The sequence below is a fragment of the Idiotropiscis lumnitzeri genome, chromosome 5, assembly GCF_059441095.1.
Source record: "Idiotropiscis lumnitzeri isolate Australia: NSW breed Sydney's pygmy pipehorse chromosome 5, RoL_Ilum_1.0, whole genome shotgun sequence".
NCBI lineage: Eukaryota > Metazoa > Chordata > Actinopteri > Syngnathiformes > Syngnathidae > Idiotropiscis > Idiotropiscis lumnitzeri.
The window spans coordinates 7,947,318-7,967,803 of record NC_142395.1 but is presented as its reverse complement, the minus strand read 5'-3'; the positions used below and the strand labels follow the sequence as shown (position 1 = coordinate 7,967,803).

At 42.0% G+C, this 20,486-nt stretch overlaps 1 protein-coding gene and 1 pseudogene across 2 annotated transcripts; both read right to left on the bottom strand.

Moving 5' to 3' along the window:
* Positions 1 to 4,322: 4,322 nt before the first annotated feature.
* LOC148336801 (high choriolytic enzyme 1-like) lies at positions 4,323 to 10,359 on the bottom strand. The gene is made up of 9 exons (XM_088296563.1): positions 10,244 to 10,359; positions 9,414 to 9,444; positions 9,248 to 9,301; positions 7,136 to 7,285; positions 5,628 to 5,757; positions 5,202 to 5,380; positions 4,995 to 5,076; positions 4,638 to 4,762; positions 4,323 to 4,513 (listed from the first exon to the last, which is right to left on the bottom strand). Coding segments are annotated over exons 1-9 (807 nt in total). The 5' UTR covers positions 10,298 to 10,359; the 3' UTR covers positions 4,323 to 4,511.
* A 4,263-nt stretch (positions 10,360 to 14,622) lies between these two features.
* Positions 14,623 to 20,158, bottom strand: LOC148336800 (low choriolytic enzyme-like; annotated as a pseudogene). The gene is made up of 6 exons (XR_015843172.1): positions 19,845 to 20,158; positions 17,304 to 17,453; positions 16,579 to 16,803; positions 16,389 to 16,470; positions 15,575 to 15,699; positions 14,623 to 15,450 (listed from the first exon to the last, which is right to left on the bottom strand). The product of XR_015843172.1 is annotated as a low choriolytic enzyme-like (transcript).
* Between the last annotated feature and the right edge of the window lie 328 nt (positions 20,159 to 20,486).

Here is a 20,486-nt window from a genome sequence, read left to right as displayed (position 1 = left end):
TCCACTCCAACCCCATCCCCCTCCCTCACACGGTCATCATATGCTATGGTGGGTTGTAATCTGATTGGTTTCAGAGGTGCAATGCGTATACTGCAGAGATGCAGTTTCAATACAGCCAGATACTCCCATGCAGTCTGTGTGTCAGCTTTTGCTGTTTGGAGCTGGTGATACTGCAGTCGAACCCACCCTCCTCCCACCCCGCTCATTTTGAAAGGTCTTCATCTCACCTGTCTTAATGCTCTTGAAATGGAAATTCAACCCAGCCAAATTCATTACATTTCAATTTTACAATCTGTTTCTCACACAAAAAGGTGCACTGAACCTCTCCTGTGGTTTGCTTGTTTTTTTTTTTTTTCCTTTTCCAGGCATTTGGCAGACTGCTGCGTTCTATTGCATCTGACCATTTTAGAGCCTTTGCAGCAAACTGCTGTGCTGTTTGTGTTTCGGCCAACGCGCAGAAATAGATTTAAGAGTGGGCAGTACAGCTCCACAATGAGGCCAACCAAGTCCAACATGCGTTTGCTCTGACTGTGGAAGATAATGATGTGCGAAAGCACCACAAACACTGGCACTGTGCTCTATTTGCAGATATTTTTGCTCGCTTTCATCAGCGACTGTGAAATTATTCAAAAATTATACACATCCTTTATCTCCGTGACTTTAAATCCTCTCAGTGAAAATGAGATTTTTAAGACCATTTGAGTTCGTAATAAGGTACACACTCTATTTCCAACCTTTTCGCTACATAGCACCTTGACTTTTAAGCAACGCCTGCTTCAACACCATCCCAGTTATCCTCCCGGGAAAGCAAATTTATCTGTATCTACTTCAAATGTGCCAAGTAGGGATAGGAGCCATATTGATACTTGCTGCAGTTTTTGGTTAACTTGAGAAAAAGAGCATGCGTGTTTTTATTCATTTTGGCGAAGAAATGTCAGCAGACGTGTTTTCGCTTCCTTCCATTAATTAGCAAAAATAGAATCAGCTGAAAATGCATTTTCTAGTCCACACGCCATCCTTTTTCCAATATTTTTAATTGGACAGGATGTAGAAAAATACAGTGCAGGAGAAACAGATCTCTGCAGCAGTGTTATTATTCCAAAGGCCAAAAGAATTTCATTTATGAAAAAGGAGCTCAACCGGCAACACATGTTCCTGTACGATAAAATGTTTCATCATTGCTTTAGGGCAAGCCCCCTCTTTTCCCATCTTTAAAACTCGTCTTGAAACTCATTATTATTCTTTGCCGTTCGACTCGTATTTATATATTACATATTTACATATTTATTGGAGAGCGAACAGTTATTTTATATTTTGCCATCAGCTTTCTGATTTGAACACTGTCTGTCATGATTGTGATTTACTAGCAACCAATCCGGGTCACACCCCTACATCTCGCTCAAAGTTATCTGGGAGAAGCTCCTGCTCACCTGTGACAGATGGATTGCATTTTTTGTTTCTTTCACCACTTGGGTGGCAGTGCAACCTTGTCATCAGCTATACTTTTCATGCCATTATTATCTGTCCACCCTCTGTCTCTCCTCCATGGAAAAACAGCACAAGGCTGGCTGACAAGGTGCACCTTGGGGAAATATCAGAGGATCCAACCTGTGAGGAAAAAAAAGAAGTGAGAGATTATTACACAGCAAGGGGGAATGAAGTGATGGGACAGGAAGCAACGGAAAGCAAGATTGACAAGGAGAAGGCAGAGCTGATGGTGTGAAATAGGATGGAACTCGAGTTCAAGGAGAAAGGGAAAATGAGTTTTGATGAAAATAAATACAGTCACTCAGTAATGGTGGCCCTGTGGCAAAAACATACGCTATGTTAAGACCTCATGCCAGTATAGAGAGATTTGTGCCACCTGCGCACCATTTGCATGAGGTTATTTGTACTCTCAGTGATAAACATTTCAGCTACTTTTGAGGTGCATTAACAGGGAACTGCACACTTAATTAAAAAAGGAGGAAAGGCAGGTGTTATGGCAGTGAGCTAAACTATGTAATGGAAACTTCATCAACCGGCGCTAACAAGATAATGAACTCTTAAGGAAAGTCACATTGAAGCATTGAGGACGTTTTGCTCACGTGTTGAGCTGTGTCTTACATTTTAATTACGGAAATCATGAAGGGGAAAAGGGCCCGGCAACCTGAGACACGTGAAGTTAATCAATCTTTCCTCAGAATTTAAAAAAAACATTTGTGTTACACGTGCTTTCTGGATGACATTTCTTCCCTTCTGTCATTCTTCACAAGAAGAAAGTTTTGCATGACTGCAGATGAAAATAAATAAATAAATATATATATATATGTATATAAAATTAATTTACATTTCGTTATCATGAGAAAACACAGGCTTGGAATGAAGGAAGTCTGTGTACATGTATTGCAAATATCAGTTTAATTTTTTAATCTGCAGTCATAAAAAAACTTTCTTCTTGTGAAGAGTGACAGAAGGGAAGCGATCCAGAAAGCATACGTAACACAAACGGGTTTTAAAATATGCGGAAGCAACGATTAACGTCACGTGCCTCAGGCTTCCAGGCCTATTTCCCCTTCATGATTAGTGTAATTAGAATGTGAGACAGCTCAACACATGTACAAAGCTTCCACATTCAATGTGACTTTCCTTACGAGTTCATAATCTTGAAGCACCAAATCATGAAGTTTTCCATTGCATAGGTTACCTCACTGCCATAACACCTGTCTAGCCACCTTTTTAAAAGAAGTAGAAGTACAAAGTAATCTGAAAAATAACTACTGCTCTTAAGTAGGGGAAACCCAAATTTTCTATTTAAATGGACACTTGATTGAGCTGAACATTGGTACTTATATAACAGGTATGTATATGAATTCACTCCTCTAAAAGACTCTGAAGTTTTTTTTGGGGATGAGATTTCCAATGAATTAGGAGCTTGCTTATTTTTTTTTCCGTCCTCAGCTGTCTACGTCACAGCAGGGAGGCAAGCAATGTAATATTGCTTGGTTTGTCAGTTTTGTTGCCTGAAACAGCGACCCATCGCCACCAAAATTCAAATGCACATGACTACTCTTGTAAACTTCAATCGGTGAAACTATATAAGCATTCTGCACAATATTTTGGAACAAATGCGAGCTAATATGAGCAAAAACACCGTGCCAGTTGCTTCTTCGTTTACACAGGTTTAAGCGTACAAGAGTGGACAAGAACTGAACTGGTTAAAAGTAACAGCGCTGTTCAAGGCAGCAATTAGCTTTCCGCTGCTAAACAGATGAGGCTAGCTGGACGCTTCATTTTCGGATGACTGAGGTAGGTATGGCCTTGGGTGGCCTTGGTGAAAAGTCGAATTAACGTTTGCGGATTATCTGATATATAATGAGCTTTTCAGCAATTATCCTGATGAAACATCTCTCAGAATGAAACGTGTTTGCATATCCACGGTCAAGACATGACAGAAACTGTGCGTCGGATGCTCAATTCCTCATTTTCCTGAAAGTCATCCACGGGAGGCTAATCACCAGAACGCCCAGACAGGCATTTCTTAAATACGTTATGCTAGACTTGCGTTGGCGCAAAAATAAAGTTTGTCCATATTTATGCGACAGTCTCTGAAAATAGGGCCCAAAGTCTGTTACAAATGAACAAACTCTGTACAAAACAATTTTTGTGCTTTGAAATTTGCAAGCTCTGGGAGTGGTTTTGTGATAGTGAGATAGTTTTAGCAATTGTTCAAAAAATGAAAAGTGTCAGAGATTAAACATTCAGAAAATACTGTAATCCCACCCAGGTTTTCCTACTTTTTCCACAGTATATTATGATCAACTCTATCAAATTGAGATTGAGATTGAATAAGACTAGAAACAACAGTTTGAGTCACGCAAATAACATCACGGAAGCATCTTTTTTAAGTGGATGCCTGCGACGTCTAAGCAATGTGAAGGAACGCTTTGACATGTACAGCAGAAGACATGTCATCCTAAATTATGTCACACTCTCTTGCCCTCTGACAAAATATAAGACAGCCTCTTGGTCTGTTTCACAACCTTTGAGTGAAGGCTAATATTTCACATAGGAAGAACTCTCACAGCACACCATTGCAAAAAAATTAATAAAACGTGCCAAATACGACAAACGCAGATCATGACAGCAAGAGTACGTCAATAAGGTTAATTTTATTGCAAAACAACAAAAAGGCCAACAGGGTACATGTGTATATAAAAAATTCAAAATTAACAAAATAAGATTCAAAGTAACACAGAAACATTAGGTCAAGACTGAAAGTGACTTGTGGACACGACTATTGACAGGAACAGAGACAACCAACAACAAACCGACCGGGACAGAAAGAAACCTGGGAATTAAAGTCACACAATTATTGCTTTAAAATGTATTTATTTTTGCATTGCAGTACATTCAAATTATTGCATCTTATAAAAACTAACAATGCATATAAAATAGTGGGTCATTCATTTTGTTGCTGTGAGACGCTTGGAGACCTTGATGAGACCTGGGCACGCTGTGTGTCAGGAAGTTTCTGATTGGTGAAAAAATAAATTGTGATTATCAGGCTCCATTGGCCAGAAAAGTACATGTCCATATATTTGTGTGTTTTATAGCAAATATTGGTTCAGAAAGAATCAGACAAAGTGTTAACTCACAGCACTCATAAAGTCTGTTGACACGTGCATAGTCATTGGCACTCATCACTGTTGCAGTGCCAAAATTAGTGACAGCACTATCTTTGGCAACAATGGTCGGTTGGCCATTTATGGAAAAGTCATATCTGGAAAAAAACAAAAGAAAAAATCATGATCATTTTCATCATATATTAACACATGTAAAAGGTACTCAATCATTGAGAAAATGAACACGAGCATTCAATGTTTGGTAAAAGGTCAGTCAGTTCAAGTAAGTACAACTGTTAAATACTTCTGAGTGAAACCTAATGTCTCGAACCTTTTGCAAGTATGATAGAACTGGATCATATTTTGGGAGGACTGGACTGATGTACTCACTTGCCGTAATGCATCACCGATTGAAAATCATATGGTGTCCCCAAGTTGTTTGTATCCACAATCTGAAAGTTTCTTTCCGTTCCTATATAGGAGGAGAGAGCAAAAACAATGTTTAACTTCATGTAAAAGTCTTTCAGTGAGATGGGACAAGCCTTAAAAAAGTTACTTCCTACGCTAGCTGTGAAAAAGGTCCGTTCGCAAGCTGACCTGCTTGGATGTTCTCAAAATTAATGATGACTTGGTCATCCCGATCAGAGCGGACATGCTCGTGGTGGAATCCAAGTGCATGGAGAACCTCGTGCTGCACAATGTGTGTAAACACACAACCGTTTCTCTGCAAGGAGATTTGCTGTCCGTTTCCTTGTCGACCAAGATAGGACCAACACCTGGCACCCAAACACTCCAAATTAATTGATGTCATGAGCGAGTTGACTTTTAGCAAAATGGAGGGGAATGCACAAGATATACTTCAAAGCCCCCCTTGCTTTTGAAATAGTAACTCCAAACTCCAATTCACAAACCAAAGAAAAGAACAACGCAGCAGCAATATTACCGAACAACCTTGTGAAGCAATTGAATTTCAACGGGTTAAGTCGAGGTCAAAGAGGTTCAAATTGCTTTTATATTTCTTACCCAGTATCAGATATGAAAGATATATAGCTGGTATCAGCGTCAGTCTTCCTGACAAAGCGGATGCAGGTAGTAACGTCTCCATTTCTGAACTCTCTCAGGGCCCTTTTTATAATTCTCTTCTGACTCCTGGCTGAAGAAACACACACATCACACTTAGTTTTAATGATGCAATTAACACTTAGAGTCGCCCTTTAAGAATGACTTACTTTGTCACGCAAATTAAAATGTCATTGAAATAAATACAAATCTTAGAATGGACAAAATTTTGAGATCCTTTGACTATATTTCAATGCTCAATGGCAAACCTCATATAATAACACTTTTCAAGATGTGGTATTGATTTCTACACTGTAACCCGCCCCTTTTTTTTCACTGAACTCAAAGAGATAAGTATATGATGTTTAAATACGTCTAATTTGTTGACATTTCTTATTAATTGTGAATAATCTGAACCCTTTCTTTTTGCCATCGTGTTTTTAAGTGTAATCAATTGTTTACACCCAAACCAACTCCTTTGAAAAAAACAAACAAACAACTCCGATATAACTATAAGCCGCAGTTTTCTATGTTGAAAAAAATTAGTTGTTGTTCACTGCATGTACAGAACGACTTTGCACTGAGAATGCACATAAAGGTACATAAACAGATTGTTAAAACAGTGCCTTTGAACACGGCAGCAACTTTTCTAATTAAAACAGAACACACCCAAGAGAAGAAAAATCAAGATTTATTTTGCGTATTTTCTAACCTATAGAGCGCCCCTACCGGTGAAAGAAAAATCCACAGAAAAAACGCACCGCTGTATTAGCCGCATGGTTCAAAATCTAGCAAAAAAGTAGCGGCTTATAGTCCGGAAAATACTGTCATTTTGGAAACATACTTCCTGTGTTTGTCTAACAAACTGAAATAACACTTCACATTATGTTCATGTCATGTTCTGTCACATTTGACGACACTTATCTAGTACAGAGTCGCAGGAGGGTGCTGGAACCTATCCCTGCTGACTTTGGGTGAAAGGCGCACTACACTCGGAACTGGTCGCCAGCCAGCCGTTGGGCACTAAACAGTATTGAATTGTTTTTAAACCTCTACATCTCCTGGAGGCCAAGCCCCTCTTTTGTCCATGAAATCTTGTGACGCCCCTGTGGTAAACTTCATTATTTATCAATTCTACACTTAACACTGAAGTCAGCAGATCACAACGCCCCATAACAAAGCCAGTGCTGGCAGGATTTTGCCAGGAAGGGCAAAACCGTGCTAAACGAATCATGTAAGTTGTTATGTCAGAATAACTCCCGGACTACGACGTGATGATCAACTCGTTTATTCACGTCTGCGGACCACAACACCGCAACGTCACAACTCCCGCCACTCTCCCCAACCCTTTTCACAGGGCTGTCCCCACCTATGCCCGCACATAACATAAGTGACTTGCTTTGGTGACCCCTGACGGGGGCCGAAACTTACAACAATAAAAGCCGAGTAATAGTTGCGTTATGATGACTTACAAAATTCATTGGAGATTTCGTAGGGAATTTTCACAGTGCTTCCACTTTTAGGCCATTTACAGCCCAAGCTGGTGCAAGGGACAGCGTTCCTCAAAATACCGTCATCACCGCTCCCGTTAACCATAATGTCTCCATGTGTCATGCGGGGGTCTGTAGAATGACAGACAGACAAGGAACATCCAGAAAGTCTCTTTTAATCATTAATTAGGGCAATATTTACACAACAGTTTGGCAGTATTCAGTTCTTTTCAGGGGAATAAATTACTGACTCTTCCATGGGTATATAGCGTATGCCAGGAGTTGTTGAACATTTTGGATCCAACGACCCCTTACAAGGTTCACATTTTACTACAGGACACCCAAAATAAAATTCAACTGAATTAATTTCAATATCCATCATTTATCCCATGATGCGCACTGCTTCCAGTGACATCAGAGTTGCGGACCGAGAGAAACTTCACTACGAAAGCAAGGAAGGCAATCTCGGAGGCAAGTCACGCTCAACTTTACCAAGGATATGGTGCCCAATTATATGTTACAAAAGCAATATATAGTTTTTTTACATCTTGTAAACCATGTAAATCAAAGTTTGTACTTCCAAGCCACAAATATTTGCAGAGCTCACCAAACCATACGCTTTCATGGCAAAAATGAACAATATAATGATACAGATTTTTTCAACTGCTTTGGTATATTTCTCAGGTCAGATCTGAAATTTGCAAAACATTAAGAGCATTTCTTCAAACGCAAAGTTTCATGATTAATTTTCTCTCTCAAAATCCTTAGTGCATCACTCAAAAGTCAATATGCGTGTCATTGAATATGTCACTGTCATCAGGACAACAAGTCTTTGTGTTATTGTATACAGATAAGATATTCAACTTGATAAGTTGTGTTGTCAATGCAATCTTGTGGAGTCTCCTCCTTGATGACTCTGACAAGTTTATGCCCAAGGGAAACGACAAAGATGGGCAAAAGCCATTTTGCTTTTCTGACCACCCTGCAATACAGTTGCCTTACGTAAATGCTCCGCACCTCCAACATTGTCCAGAAAATTGCATTTGGGAAGAAACGTAACGCAAGCCGCAACATCCTCTGGGATGTGAGTGCATGACCACGATTGGTAATGTTGCAAATGTAAGAAAAGATTAGGTTGTGTACGATATATGTAGTGTGATCTGAAACGGTACCGCTCGAAAAGATAATTTACTGGAAATGCTAATATATCTCTGCCCGGTCTGATAACCATCTCCTGATGAATATTCAATTCTCTGGCCGTTTGGTCTCCACCTACTGTTCTTAATGGACTTTTCATATACTGACTCCATTTTTTTTTTTAAATGATAGACGGCAGAACTGGGCTATAGCAAAAGATTCATTGAGAAAAAACCTCGATAGTATTGGCCTGGGGAAAAAAGTCTGATGGAAATACATAGAAATATGCTTGACAAACTTGTTGAGCCTTTTTGCATGGAGACGTGATGATGAACTCATGCCAAAATGTTTTGAGAAAATTCATTGGCGATCCATTGTACATTTGGATCAACCTGACATTAGCGTTTGAAAATCTTGAAACAGCCAATTGAACATAATTTGCAGAGATGTGCCAAAAGATTTGCAATTTGTTGCAAGTAATGAGAAACTGCTCTTTTCACGTGACACGATGATGAGAAAATTGTACAAGTCGTTTTGCGAAATTCAATTCTGATCTGAGAAATGTACCAAATCAATGGAGAAAAACTGTAATACCAATAAAATAAAATGTAAAAAATGCTCTAGCAGGAACCACAAAGAGTTTTAACTCGTACCACAATCGTTTGTTATGGAATGTCATATTTCAGCTTCAGAGGCGCTGAAAGAGTTTAGTTTTTGCCACTTGTCTGTTAGTGACAAAATATAATTAATTTCTTAGTTGACTTTATAACAAAAGCTTGGAGAACATATTTGGATGAATTGTAGAACTTAAGTATGATCAAGTGATGAATGAGTTATATTTTAAAAACACTATCGCAAAAAAAAGGAAGATAATCACACCAATCAAAAGAAGACCTTCTATCATTCAGTTGAACGTTGAACAGAGAAAGAGCTCAGTACATACATGAAAAGACTTACTTGAGTTAAGTTTTGCATTTGCCCTTGCAATGTTCATAAAAGTGCTGAATTCCTCTGGAAAATATTGAGAACAAATAAAATAAAAAGGAAGCACTGTTAGATTTTCATATCGTCCACACTGAGAATTTAACAACCTAGATGTACAATAACAATAGATTTTTGGCACCTATTTTGTTTCTGCCATTTTTGATTGCCACCTAAAACAGGGAAAAAAATAAAACAATCACTTTTTTTTAAATCACATTTTTAAGTCTCCATTTTACACCCATGCAACACACGTTAACACAAACTATATTATGTACAATATACTGGTCATTTTCATAAGAATATATAAATAATCTAATTTAGCAATATTTTTATTGGTGCCACCTTGGTTTATCTGGGAAAATATCTCCCATGCTGAAACTGCCTTGCTTAAGGCCCTACTGTATTTTCAAAATGTTATTGATGATTTAAATGTTTAGGCCTTCAAAAGTCATCTTTATACTTAGCTCACAGATCCCTTTGGTGCATTGTAACAACAGAAGGAGGCTTTCTATAGTGGCATTTATTTTGAAGCCAGTTTGACTGAAAAAGACAACCCATTTGTAGAGGCACCCACAAAAAAAAAACAAAAACGATAAATTATGAATACAATAACATTCATTTAATTCATTTGCGTTCGTTTTCTGGGAAAAAGCATATTATCCAATAAAAAAAAAATCCTAGATATCCAAAAATGGAATTAGGACATGTTGCAAATCATGAAGCCTTATCTCATAACAGCAAACGCTTTTTGACATTAAACGTTTGAAAAATAATATATGACTATATTTTTTTTCTTAGAAACAATGATTACCATTTCACTGAAAACTACTGCCAATAATTCAAATTATGATATCTGTGAAATGAATAAATGTATGTTTTTACCGTCAGTGATCAAATTATGAAAATGAATTTTAAAAAATATTCTCATTCAACAAGTAGATAATTGGAGGTTTGTCAACTTGATCTTACCGGAGAAACGGCTGTAATAGACAGGAGGAGAACAATGATGACAGTTGGCGTCATTGTGTTGCGGTTGTCTAAAGATAAAGAAAAGGAAAATCAAAACAAAACCAAATTAAAAAGTTAAAATCACACGAGCAAGAGAGAGAGAATGAAAGAAAAACAAAGGAGGTTACGGGAGTCATTTTGTCTTACCTGAGTTGCCAGATATGTTTGTGCTACCTGATGCTTTGTCACATTTTATAGCTTGTATGTATGGGTGTGTCCCTTACATTTTACATCTCACCATTCCACTTGTCACATTAAATCCTGTCAATGGGAGTTTCCAAGATTTATTTAAAAAATAATGCTATACAGACTGAGCTGGATTGTATGACTCGTCTTTTGTTCACTTGTCATTCCATCAACATAAATATTTTCAAACGTGGTGAGAGCATATAACACTATCATTAACACTTTGGTGCGGATGATAAGCAGGGCCAATAATTGTTCGTGGTTTCCTATAAAAGAGACAAGTACATACTCTCACTGTATTCTCCGAACACGTGAGTTCCCACACACTCCCACATTACAACACCGCTGGGCATACCATTGTGTGCCCTAACATCTGCCGTTTAATAGTAACAGTTTAAACATACAGTTTTCTTTCTTTTGTTTATTTATTTATTTTTTTATTTATTCTTTTTTTTTTTTTAAGAACATCTAACAATACAATTCTAACATTATGAATTCGGCCAATCAGGAACTTTTACCAGCCTTCCTCAGCTGGTTCTGTACTGCAATGTGTCTGATGAGGGGTGACCAGTTGCTTGATTTCCTGGAAGGCCGCCTCGTGCTTGGCCAACCAATGCCATAGCATGTCCTTGTCCAGTAGACGGTGTAAGGGTTCACGCACCTCCGATAAGTGCGGCAGGGACTTAGGCAGGTAGGTTACAAATCCTATAAATGTCTGGACTGCCTTGACATCAGTGGGGCAGGGCATAGCCTGTACAGCTCTGATCTTCTCTGGGACCCCCCGCCATCAATACGTGTCGGTGAAACTTTACCTATTTGACTTTGAACTGGAGTTTTTTCGGCTAAGCCTAAATTTGATTTTGCTGCATCTGTCCATCAAAGCTGCCAGTTTGATGTCGTGATACAATTCAGCCTCAGCATCAGTGTAACCACAATCCACAATCAATTTAGCGTCAGCTAGGGGTTCGACGTCACTGAGCCCGGACAATAGTTCACGCTGTTTCCGCTGATAAACCTCAGTAACTTCAACCACTTGTCTTATGGAGGTCCAAAACGTCGTCTTGTACCTGCTTTCTCTGTCCAATTTGCATAGTAGGAAAGCATCAAGTGCACCCACAAGCGTAAAAATCCTGGCTTTGGGAAGTTTGCACAGCACATCATCCAATATGGCTACAATATAATGCAGGTGTCGGCAAACTACGGCCCGGGGTCCACATGCTGCCCGTTAAACGTTTTAATCCGGCCCACTGAACTAGAAAAAAATTAAATCAATAAACCTTGTTAATATTTTATTTTCTAAATACTGTGATTTTTCAAAGACATATATTGTTGTAGATTTTGTTCAATTTCATTTCAAATTACTCACTTTTTTTCTGAGGTGAGGTTCCTAACACACTCCATCCAACTGCTCCTGGTCCGGCCCCTTTTAGAATCCATTGTGGCCCGCCAATCAAAAGGATTGCCCACCCCTGATATGGTGGGACAGTCTCAAAGCTTTCTTGAGGGATTTGGGCTTGATGCAAATCCTTAATTTCTGAAATTACTTGTCAATTAAAATGTTACTGATCCATTCAGTTGGTTCAGACACTGTTGATATGTGACCTTCCCTTTCGTATGTGTCCAACTTAACTTGGACAGCAATACCAACGGGATGTTGCATGGAGATGCTTGAATGGGTGCCACTGTGTCATCCAGCTCATAATGAACATCCACTGGTAGTGACAGAACGGGGCCATCGAATGCATCCTTGTACGTGTCCAAAAGTTGCTGCTTAGTGAGGGGCCTCATGCTCATGTGGTGCGCCTGATTCAACTCCTCTGGTATGGAGAAAGGCATCAGCCCCAGCTGCACGCTCGTCGCACCTGATAGAAGGGGCCTTCGGTGGCACCTGACGTTCTCTAAGTCTCGCCTAAGCCATTCACCCTGCACTGTGTAACCAGTTCTAAAGATGTCGTCCATTGTTTCCCCTGAGTACCACCACACCAGTTTGGCTCTGCTTGGAAACAGGGGTGCTTCAGGTGCCAGTTTCCTCTTATCCTTCATGCTCATGACGTTGCACGTTGTTCCAGAATCCAGCTGGCATTATCCGTTCATCATCAGAGGGGCATTTTCCTCGCCCATCCACTGCGCCGATGCTCTCAGTTGAAAAGACGTAGTCCCTCACTCTCTCTACCTCACTGCTTGTCACCTCTCCTGCATTCACTTGATCTAATCGCGCACCTTTTATGCACATCTTTGCAAAATGGTTGAGAGATCCACACCCACGGCAGGTCTTGCCATAAGCGGGGCAGGCATCAAGTCCAAAGTACTTGCATACGCTGTTGGTGAGTGCCTGCCGCATCTTCTCATGGGGCTTGTCTGAGCAGTCATGTTTGAACTGACCTCGCTGCCGTTGCCTGTTTGCAGCATGTACCTATTCCCTGGGTTTGTCCGGGATAATAATTTTCAGCTTCATGTCAGTCGCTTAGAGAAGGGTATGTGGGGCTTGCAGCGACCTCGACGCTCACAGGTACCTTGATGAGCTGAAGGGTCCCTGCTATGCGGTTTGTCGTCTTCAAAATTAGAAAATTGAGGTAAATCACATTTTAATGCATGATCAATTGGAAAATACAGTTTCGAAAAAGATTATATTTACTCACGTTAACTTGTATATACATATATATCTGTGTGCGCGAATAGGATTCATAGATTTTGTCTCATGTGTGGCGGTTCGGGTTTGGGAGGAGGGCCTGGCGGGTTCTGATTACTTGCAGGTTCGCGACCTTTCCAGCCAGGCACTCCTCCGGAGAAAGTGGGCGTCGGCTCCTGCGCACCTGCGGCTCGTCTGCAACAATCAAGAGCAGTATAAGATCCAGCCACGCCAGGAGCCAGACGCCGGATTATCTCGTCAACTCTCGTGGTACTGGTCCATGTCCCGACACGCTCCTCGTTCGCCTGACCCTGCGTTCCCCCGTGCCTGTCTGACCTCCGTGCTCTCTTGTTTCCCCTCCAGCCGACCCGAGCCTGTCCGGACCCGAGCTTCCCGCACCCGCTCCCGAGTTCCTGACCGGCGTTCGTTCCGCCAGCGCTCCCCTCTACACGCCGCGCACCGGCCTCTCCCGCGCCGCGCCCGCCGCGGCTCCGCCAGCCCACCAGCGCCTCCCGGTGCTCGCCGCTCCAACGCCTGCCCGACCATCCACGCTTCCGCAGCCGCGCTCCTGGTTCAGCTCGCCGCGCCTCCTCAACCTCTAATAAACCCTATTCCTACCATCTCTGTCGCTCTTGGGTCCTCCTTCCCTCACACTCGGTTCGACGAACCGCGACATCATGTCTGTCTTTGAAAGTGAACAGGTACCGCTGGCTGAATAGTTGGAAAGAGGTATATCGGAAGACTGTCAGGAAAGCCTGAAAGAGCGGGTGGAAGGGCTTGAAATTTTTTAAATGGTAATGTTGTGTTTGTGTGTGTGTCTGTGTTTGTAGATTTGCCTGTTCAATAAAATGTTTTATTTGACTTTTTTTTCATGTTTGTCTTTGCAACACCCATTATTCAAAGTCCACTGCGGTACTGTTGCTCGGCTCTGATTTACAGGAGTCACTGTACTTAAATACACCAAAGCTGGTCAAGACATTGGAGAAAAAAAATATTCTTCGTTGACCCAAAGACGTACCTCTCAAATATGGCATTCGTTTTCGGCTTAAAATAGCTCTCCAATGCAGCCACATTTGATTTCACATTTACATGTTGCTCTGCCGCCAGATCAAGATTGTGCTTGTAGATGTGTCGACATTCACTGCCTATCACTCATCTAGTGTCGCCGCCTTCACTGCCTCCGATTTCACCTCCAAGCCAGAAGCCAGTACAAATTCGACCCTAAAATTGTCCCAATTGGTTGCTATATCTCCGGTCAACTTAATTTCCTCCGGGGTGGAATGCTTGACTTCATGCCGCCTCTCCTTCTCCAAAATCAGCTTGAAGATTACATGTCCTTCCACTCACAGGTATCTAAGGTATCTGTGTACTTCTGACACCATGTTTGTGGTTTCATAAAAAAGACAACGAGACATGTGCGTACTCTTCATAACTGTATTCTCCGAACAGGTTAGTGCCCACACATTACACATTACAATACCGTGCATACCATTCCTGCAACACAAGGGATGTCCCCTAACAATAACCAACATGTCACTTTTAACATGGTTAAGAAGCAAACAAACTAAAAGGCACCCATTGTTTGATCCCAGCAAGGCAGCCCTCTTGATTACCACAACAGCACGTATTTGTTATTTCCAAAGTTATATATGATTGTCTTACTGAAAATATCACCAACTGAATGCTTGTAGATGCTAATCAATGGAGAGCCAAATAACCATCCCTGCGGGACTCCACAGATAGCATTAAGGTTGATTTTATGTATTTATTTGGATTTAGTTGAAATCTGATGCTCAACCAACGTTGATTCACCAATATTTTGCTATCTGGTTTTACTTCCCCCCCCCCCCCCCAAAAAAAAAATCAATCAAACCTCATCGGTGTATCGGCAATACAAAGCCCACCTGTCTTGTAAGCCTAATGCTTATCACAGATCTCAGGAAAGCAGAGTGACGAGGCAAGAGTACATCAATAAAGTTAGTTTGATTTCAAAATAACAAAAAGGCAAACAGAGTACAAGGATATATAGAAAAACACTAAATTAACAACATTTCCCAAAACAAGATTCAAAGGAACACACGAACATTAGGTCAAGACTTAAAGTGACTTGAGGACACGACTATTGACAGGAACAGAGACAACCAACAACAAGGACAGAAAGAAACCTGGGAATTAAAATCACACAATTATTTCATATAAAAGTATTCATTTTTGCATTCCAGTACATTCAAATTATTGCATCTAATAAAAACTGCCAATGCATCGAAAATGATATACTGGGTCATTCATTTTGTTTCCGTGAGACGCTTGGAGACCTCGATGAGACCTGGACACGCTGTTTGTCAGGAAGTTTCTGATTGGTGAAAAAATAAAATGTGATTAACAGGCTCCATTTGCCAGAAAGGCCCATGTCAATATATTTGTGTGTTTTATAGCAAATATTGGTTCAGAAAGAATCAGACAAAGTGTTAACTCACAGCACTCATAAAGACTGTTGACATGTGCATAGTCATTGGCACTCATCACTTTTGCAGTGCCAAAATTAGTGACAGCACTATCTTTGGCAACAATAGTTGGAAGGCCATTTTTGGAAAAGTCATATCTGAAAAAAACAGAAAAAACATCATAATATATTAACACATGTAAAAAGTACGCAATCATTGAGAAAATGGACATGAGCATTCAATGTTTGGTAAAAGGTCAGTCAGTTCAAGTACGAATGTTAAGGTTATTGTCCATCCATCTATCCATTATCCGCCGCTTATCCGAGGTCGGGTCGCCGAGGCAGCAGCTTCAGCGAGGAAGCCAAGACTTCCCTCTCCCCAGCCAAATCTTCTACCTCTTCCTGAGGGATTCCCGGTGTTCCCAGGCCAGCCGGGAGACATAGTCTCTCCAGCGTGTCCTGGGTCGTCCTCAGGGCCCCCAGCCGGTGGGACATGCCGGGAACACCTCACCAGGGAGGCGTCCAGGAGGCATCCTAATCAGATGCCCGAGCCACCTTATCTGGCTACTCTCAACGTGGAGGAGCAGCGGCTCGACAGTGAGTCCCTCCCGGATGGCCGAGCTTCTCACCCTATTTCTAAAGGAGAGCCCTGCACCCAAGGGGCTTGGCCGGGCACAGCCTGAAAAGGCAACGTGGGTCCCCCTTCGTATGGGCTCACCACTTGTGGGAGGGACCAAAGGCAGCGGCAAGAGGTTATTGTCCTTCTGAGTGAAACGTAATATCCCGAACCTTTTACAAATAAGATAGAAATGGGTCATATTTTTGCATGACTGGACAGATGTACTCACTTGCCGTAATGCATCACAGATTGAAAATCATATGGTGTCCCCAAGTTGTTTGTATCCACAATCTGAAAATTTCTTTCCCTTCCTACATAGGAGGAGAGAGCAAAAAATATGTTTAACTTCAGTGAAATGGGACAAGCCTTGGACAGTTACTTCCCCGCCAGCTGTGTAAAAGGTCAGTTCGCAAGCTGACCTGCTTGGATGTTCTCAAAATTAATGATGACGTGGTAATCCCGATCAGAGCGGACATGCTCGTGGTGGAATTCAAGTGCATGGAGAACCTCGTGCTGCACAATGTGTGTGAACACACAACCGTTTCTCTGCAAGGAGATTTGCTGTCCGTTTCCTTGTCGACCAAGATAGGACCAACACCTGGCACCCAAACACTCCAAATTAATTGATGTCATGAGCGAGTTGACTTTTAGCAAAATGGAGGGGAATGCACAAGATATACTTCAAAGCCCCCCTTGGCAAATGGCAATGGCAAACCTCATATAATAACACTTTTCAAGATGTTTTATTGATTTTTACACTGTAACCCGCCCCTTTTTAAAAAATTTTTTTAATTAATATAAGTATAAATTATTTAAATATGTCTAATTTGTTGACAATACTTATTAATTGTGAATAATCTAAACATTTTCATGTGCTTTCATATTGTTATTGTTTTTTTTAAGTCCAAGCAATTGTTTATACTCAAACAAACTACGTTTCCACGACTGATGTCCCAATTTTATGACTGAATTTTGAGAATTAATTGAAAATTACCCCGACAGAATACCAGGCAAAGTCCTCAGAGCGAGTGCCCACCAGCTGTCACATGTTTTTTGCTGGATCGTCAGCCACTCCCTGGCTCAAGCAATCAGCCCCTCCTGCTTGAAAACTTCCACCATCATTGCTAACAGTTGAGTTACTTACAAAATTCATTGGAGATTTCGTAGGGAATTTTCACAGTGCTTCAACTTTTAGGCCATTTACAGCCCATGCTGGTGCAAGGGACAGCGTTCCTCAAAATACCGTCGTCACCGCTCCCGTTAACCATAATGTCTCCATGTGTCATGCGGGGGTCTGTAGAATGACAGACAGACAAGGAACATCCAGAAAGTCTCTTTTAATCATTAATTAGGGCAATATTTACACAACAGTTTGGCAGTATTCAGTTCTTTTCAAGTGAATAAATTACTGACTTTTCCATGGGTATATAGCGTATGCCAGAAGTTGTTGAACATTTTGGATCCAACGACCCCTTACAAGCTTCACATTTTACCCACAGGACACTCAAAATAAAATTCAACTGAATTAATTTCAATAGCCATCGTTTATCCCATGATGCGCACTGCTTCCAGTGACATCAGAGTTGCGGACCGAGAGAAACTTCACTACGAAAGCAAGGAAGGCAATCTCGGAGGCAAGTCAAGCTCAACTTTACCAAGGATATGGTGCCCAATTATATGTTACAAAAGCAATATTTAGTTCTTTACATCTTGTAAACCATGTAAATCAAAGTATGTACTTCCAAGTCGCAAATATTTTGCAGAGCTCACCTTGCCTCATTGGTTGAGAACCACCAAATCATACACTTTCATGGCAATAATTAACAATATAATGATGATGTTTCACTTTGGTACATTTCTCAGGTCAGATCTGAAATTTGCAAAACATTAAGTGCATTTCTCAAAACAATTTGTAGAAATAGCCAAGTATCATGGTTTGTTTTTTTTCTCAAAATCTTTAGCGCTTCACTCAAAAGTAAATATGCGTGTCCTTGAACATGTCACTGCTATCAGAACAACACAAGTCTATGGGGCCATTATTGTTGCAAAACTATTTACAGATGTGTATTTCAATCCTCAAATATGTAAAAAGAATCCCTATCTGAAACAACAGATGTGTACTGAAAATCTACAAATGTGTGATGAAGTCAAAATTGTGTGACAAAAATCTGCAAATGTGTACATTGATTTGTATGCGCAAACACATGGTTAAATGCGAGCAGAAATCTCTAAGGAGCGGTCCTGTTCCTCCGCCGTGAGGGCGGGCTGCTTCTCTCTGGAGCTGGTGGCCGCGGAAAGGTTGACCACGGACTCACAATGTCCCGGGCGACGAGGAGGCGATTCTCGGCGGGCAGACATCTCCGGGCAAACCGCTACTCGATGACCCTGGAGACCACAGTAGAAGCACGCTCCCACACTGCGCCGACGCTGTCTTTCGCGGGAGCCCAAGCGGGTAGGCCCCGGCTGCATGGACTCGTCGGCGGGTGGATGTTCTGGAACCCGGAAATGTGGTGACCCTGTGCGGCGCTGCTCCCACCCTCGTTCTCGGCGACGCTGTAGCTGGCGGGACTCCAGGCGGCTTGCCTCCAGCTGCATGGGCTCAACGGCGGGTGGAGACTCTGGAAACCAGAAACTCGGTGGCTCGGTACTGCGCTGCTCCATCCCTCGCTCTCGGCGACGCTCTCGCAGACGATTGTCGAGACGAATGGCCAGGGTGATGAGCTCCTCCAGCGTCTCGGCCTCGTCTCGAACCGCCAGCTCGTCCTTTAGGACCGGGTTCAGACCTCTCCGGAACACGGACCGCAGGGCGCAGTCGTCAAACCCACTTTCGGCGGCTCGGATGCGGAAGGCGATGGAGTAGTCAACTACCGATCGGGGACCCTGGGTGCAGTCCAATAGCTCTGCTCCAGCCTCTTTTCCCCGAATAGGGTGGTGGAACACCCTCTGGAACTCCGCTAGGAACGTGGGGAACGAGGAGCGAATCTCCGGGCGTGCGTTGCTCACCGCCATGGCCCATGCACTCGCTTGACCAGTCAGGAGGCTCATCATAAACGCTACCTTAGAACTCTCGTGCGCATAAGTCAGGGGCTGCTGATCAAAGATCAGCCTACAATGGTGGATGAATGGGCCGCAAAGGCCGGGTTCTCCGCCGTAGCGGTTGGGATGAGCCAAGATAGGCTCCTTGAACGGGTAGACCGGAAACTGTGTTCCGGGAGGGGAAACGACCGGGTTGGGAACCGAAGTGACGGGGGGTACTGGGGAGCTCAAATGAGCATCTAAACTCGTCAGTTTATGTGCCAGTTGGCCGACCGCGTCGCGCAGGGTGGCGAGCTTGGTTGCCTGTTGGCCTACTAGGCGTCCTTGACTGGTCAGAGGGTGGATTATTTTCTCGGTGTCAGATGAATCCATGGTTGGATTATTCTGTTAGGAAGGTGGATTCGTAGAAAGCGCTGACAAGGGAAAATAGGTTGAGCAAGGATTTATTGTGACCGTTCAACAACAATCAGCAATCTCTATGGGGAATAGAATGTTTATCAATTTCGTATAAGAATATGGATATCTATAATTACTGTCGTCGGAGTGACGATAACGAAAAACGCTGGTGGGACAAACTCACACCAGGAAATCAAAACGGGTAACAGAAAGCGCTTGCAATGCAAGGAGACCGAAAACGACAATTGCTTACCACCAAAGGATAAGATGAGTCCAAACACGACGAACGAGAACGAAAAGCGAGCCGAGGAATAGCTGAGTAAGAAATAACAAAAGAATACACAATACACTAGACACGGAATAATCGAGGCAAAAACTATGGCAAAGATCATGAGCGAGAGCAACGTGGGATAATAATCCCGGACCTATCCGTGTCGGTGGTTTAAGTAGCCCGTAATCAAAAGTCTTAATGCACGACAGCTGCGTGGATCGTGCACGCGTCTCTCCCGGCCGGGTGACGCACGACCTGGAACGAGCGCCGCAGGAACACGCCCACTCCGCTGCAACGACAACACACGGATCGTGACAAAAACATTGCCTACTAATAAAAAAAATTACCCATTCCTTGTTTGAACTTTGTGGTTGTTTTCCTTCATGTGATCTATGTTACTAAAAATGCCTTTCTGTGAACAGATCAGCTTCAGTGTGGTTGAGTTCTCTGACAAATTCTTTGAGTTTGTTCCCTCTAAATCTGGCGTGAGCAAACTATGGCCGAGGGGCCACATGCGGCCCGTTAAACGTTTTAATCCGGCCCGCCGAACTTGAAAAAAATTAAATGAATAAACGATGTTAATGTTTTATTTTCTAAATACTGTGATTTTTCAAAGACATATAT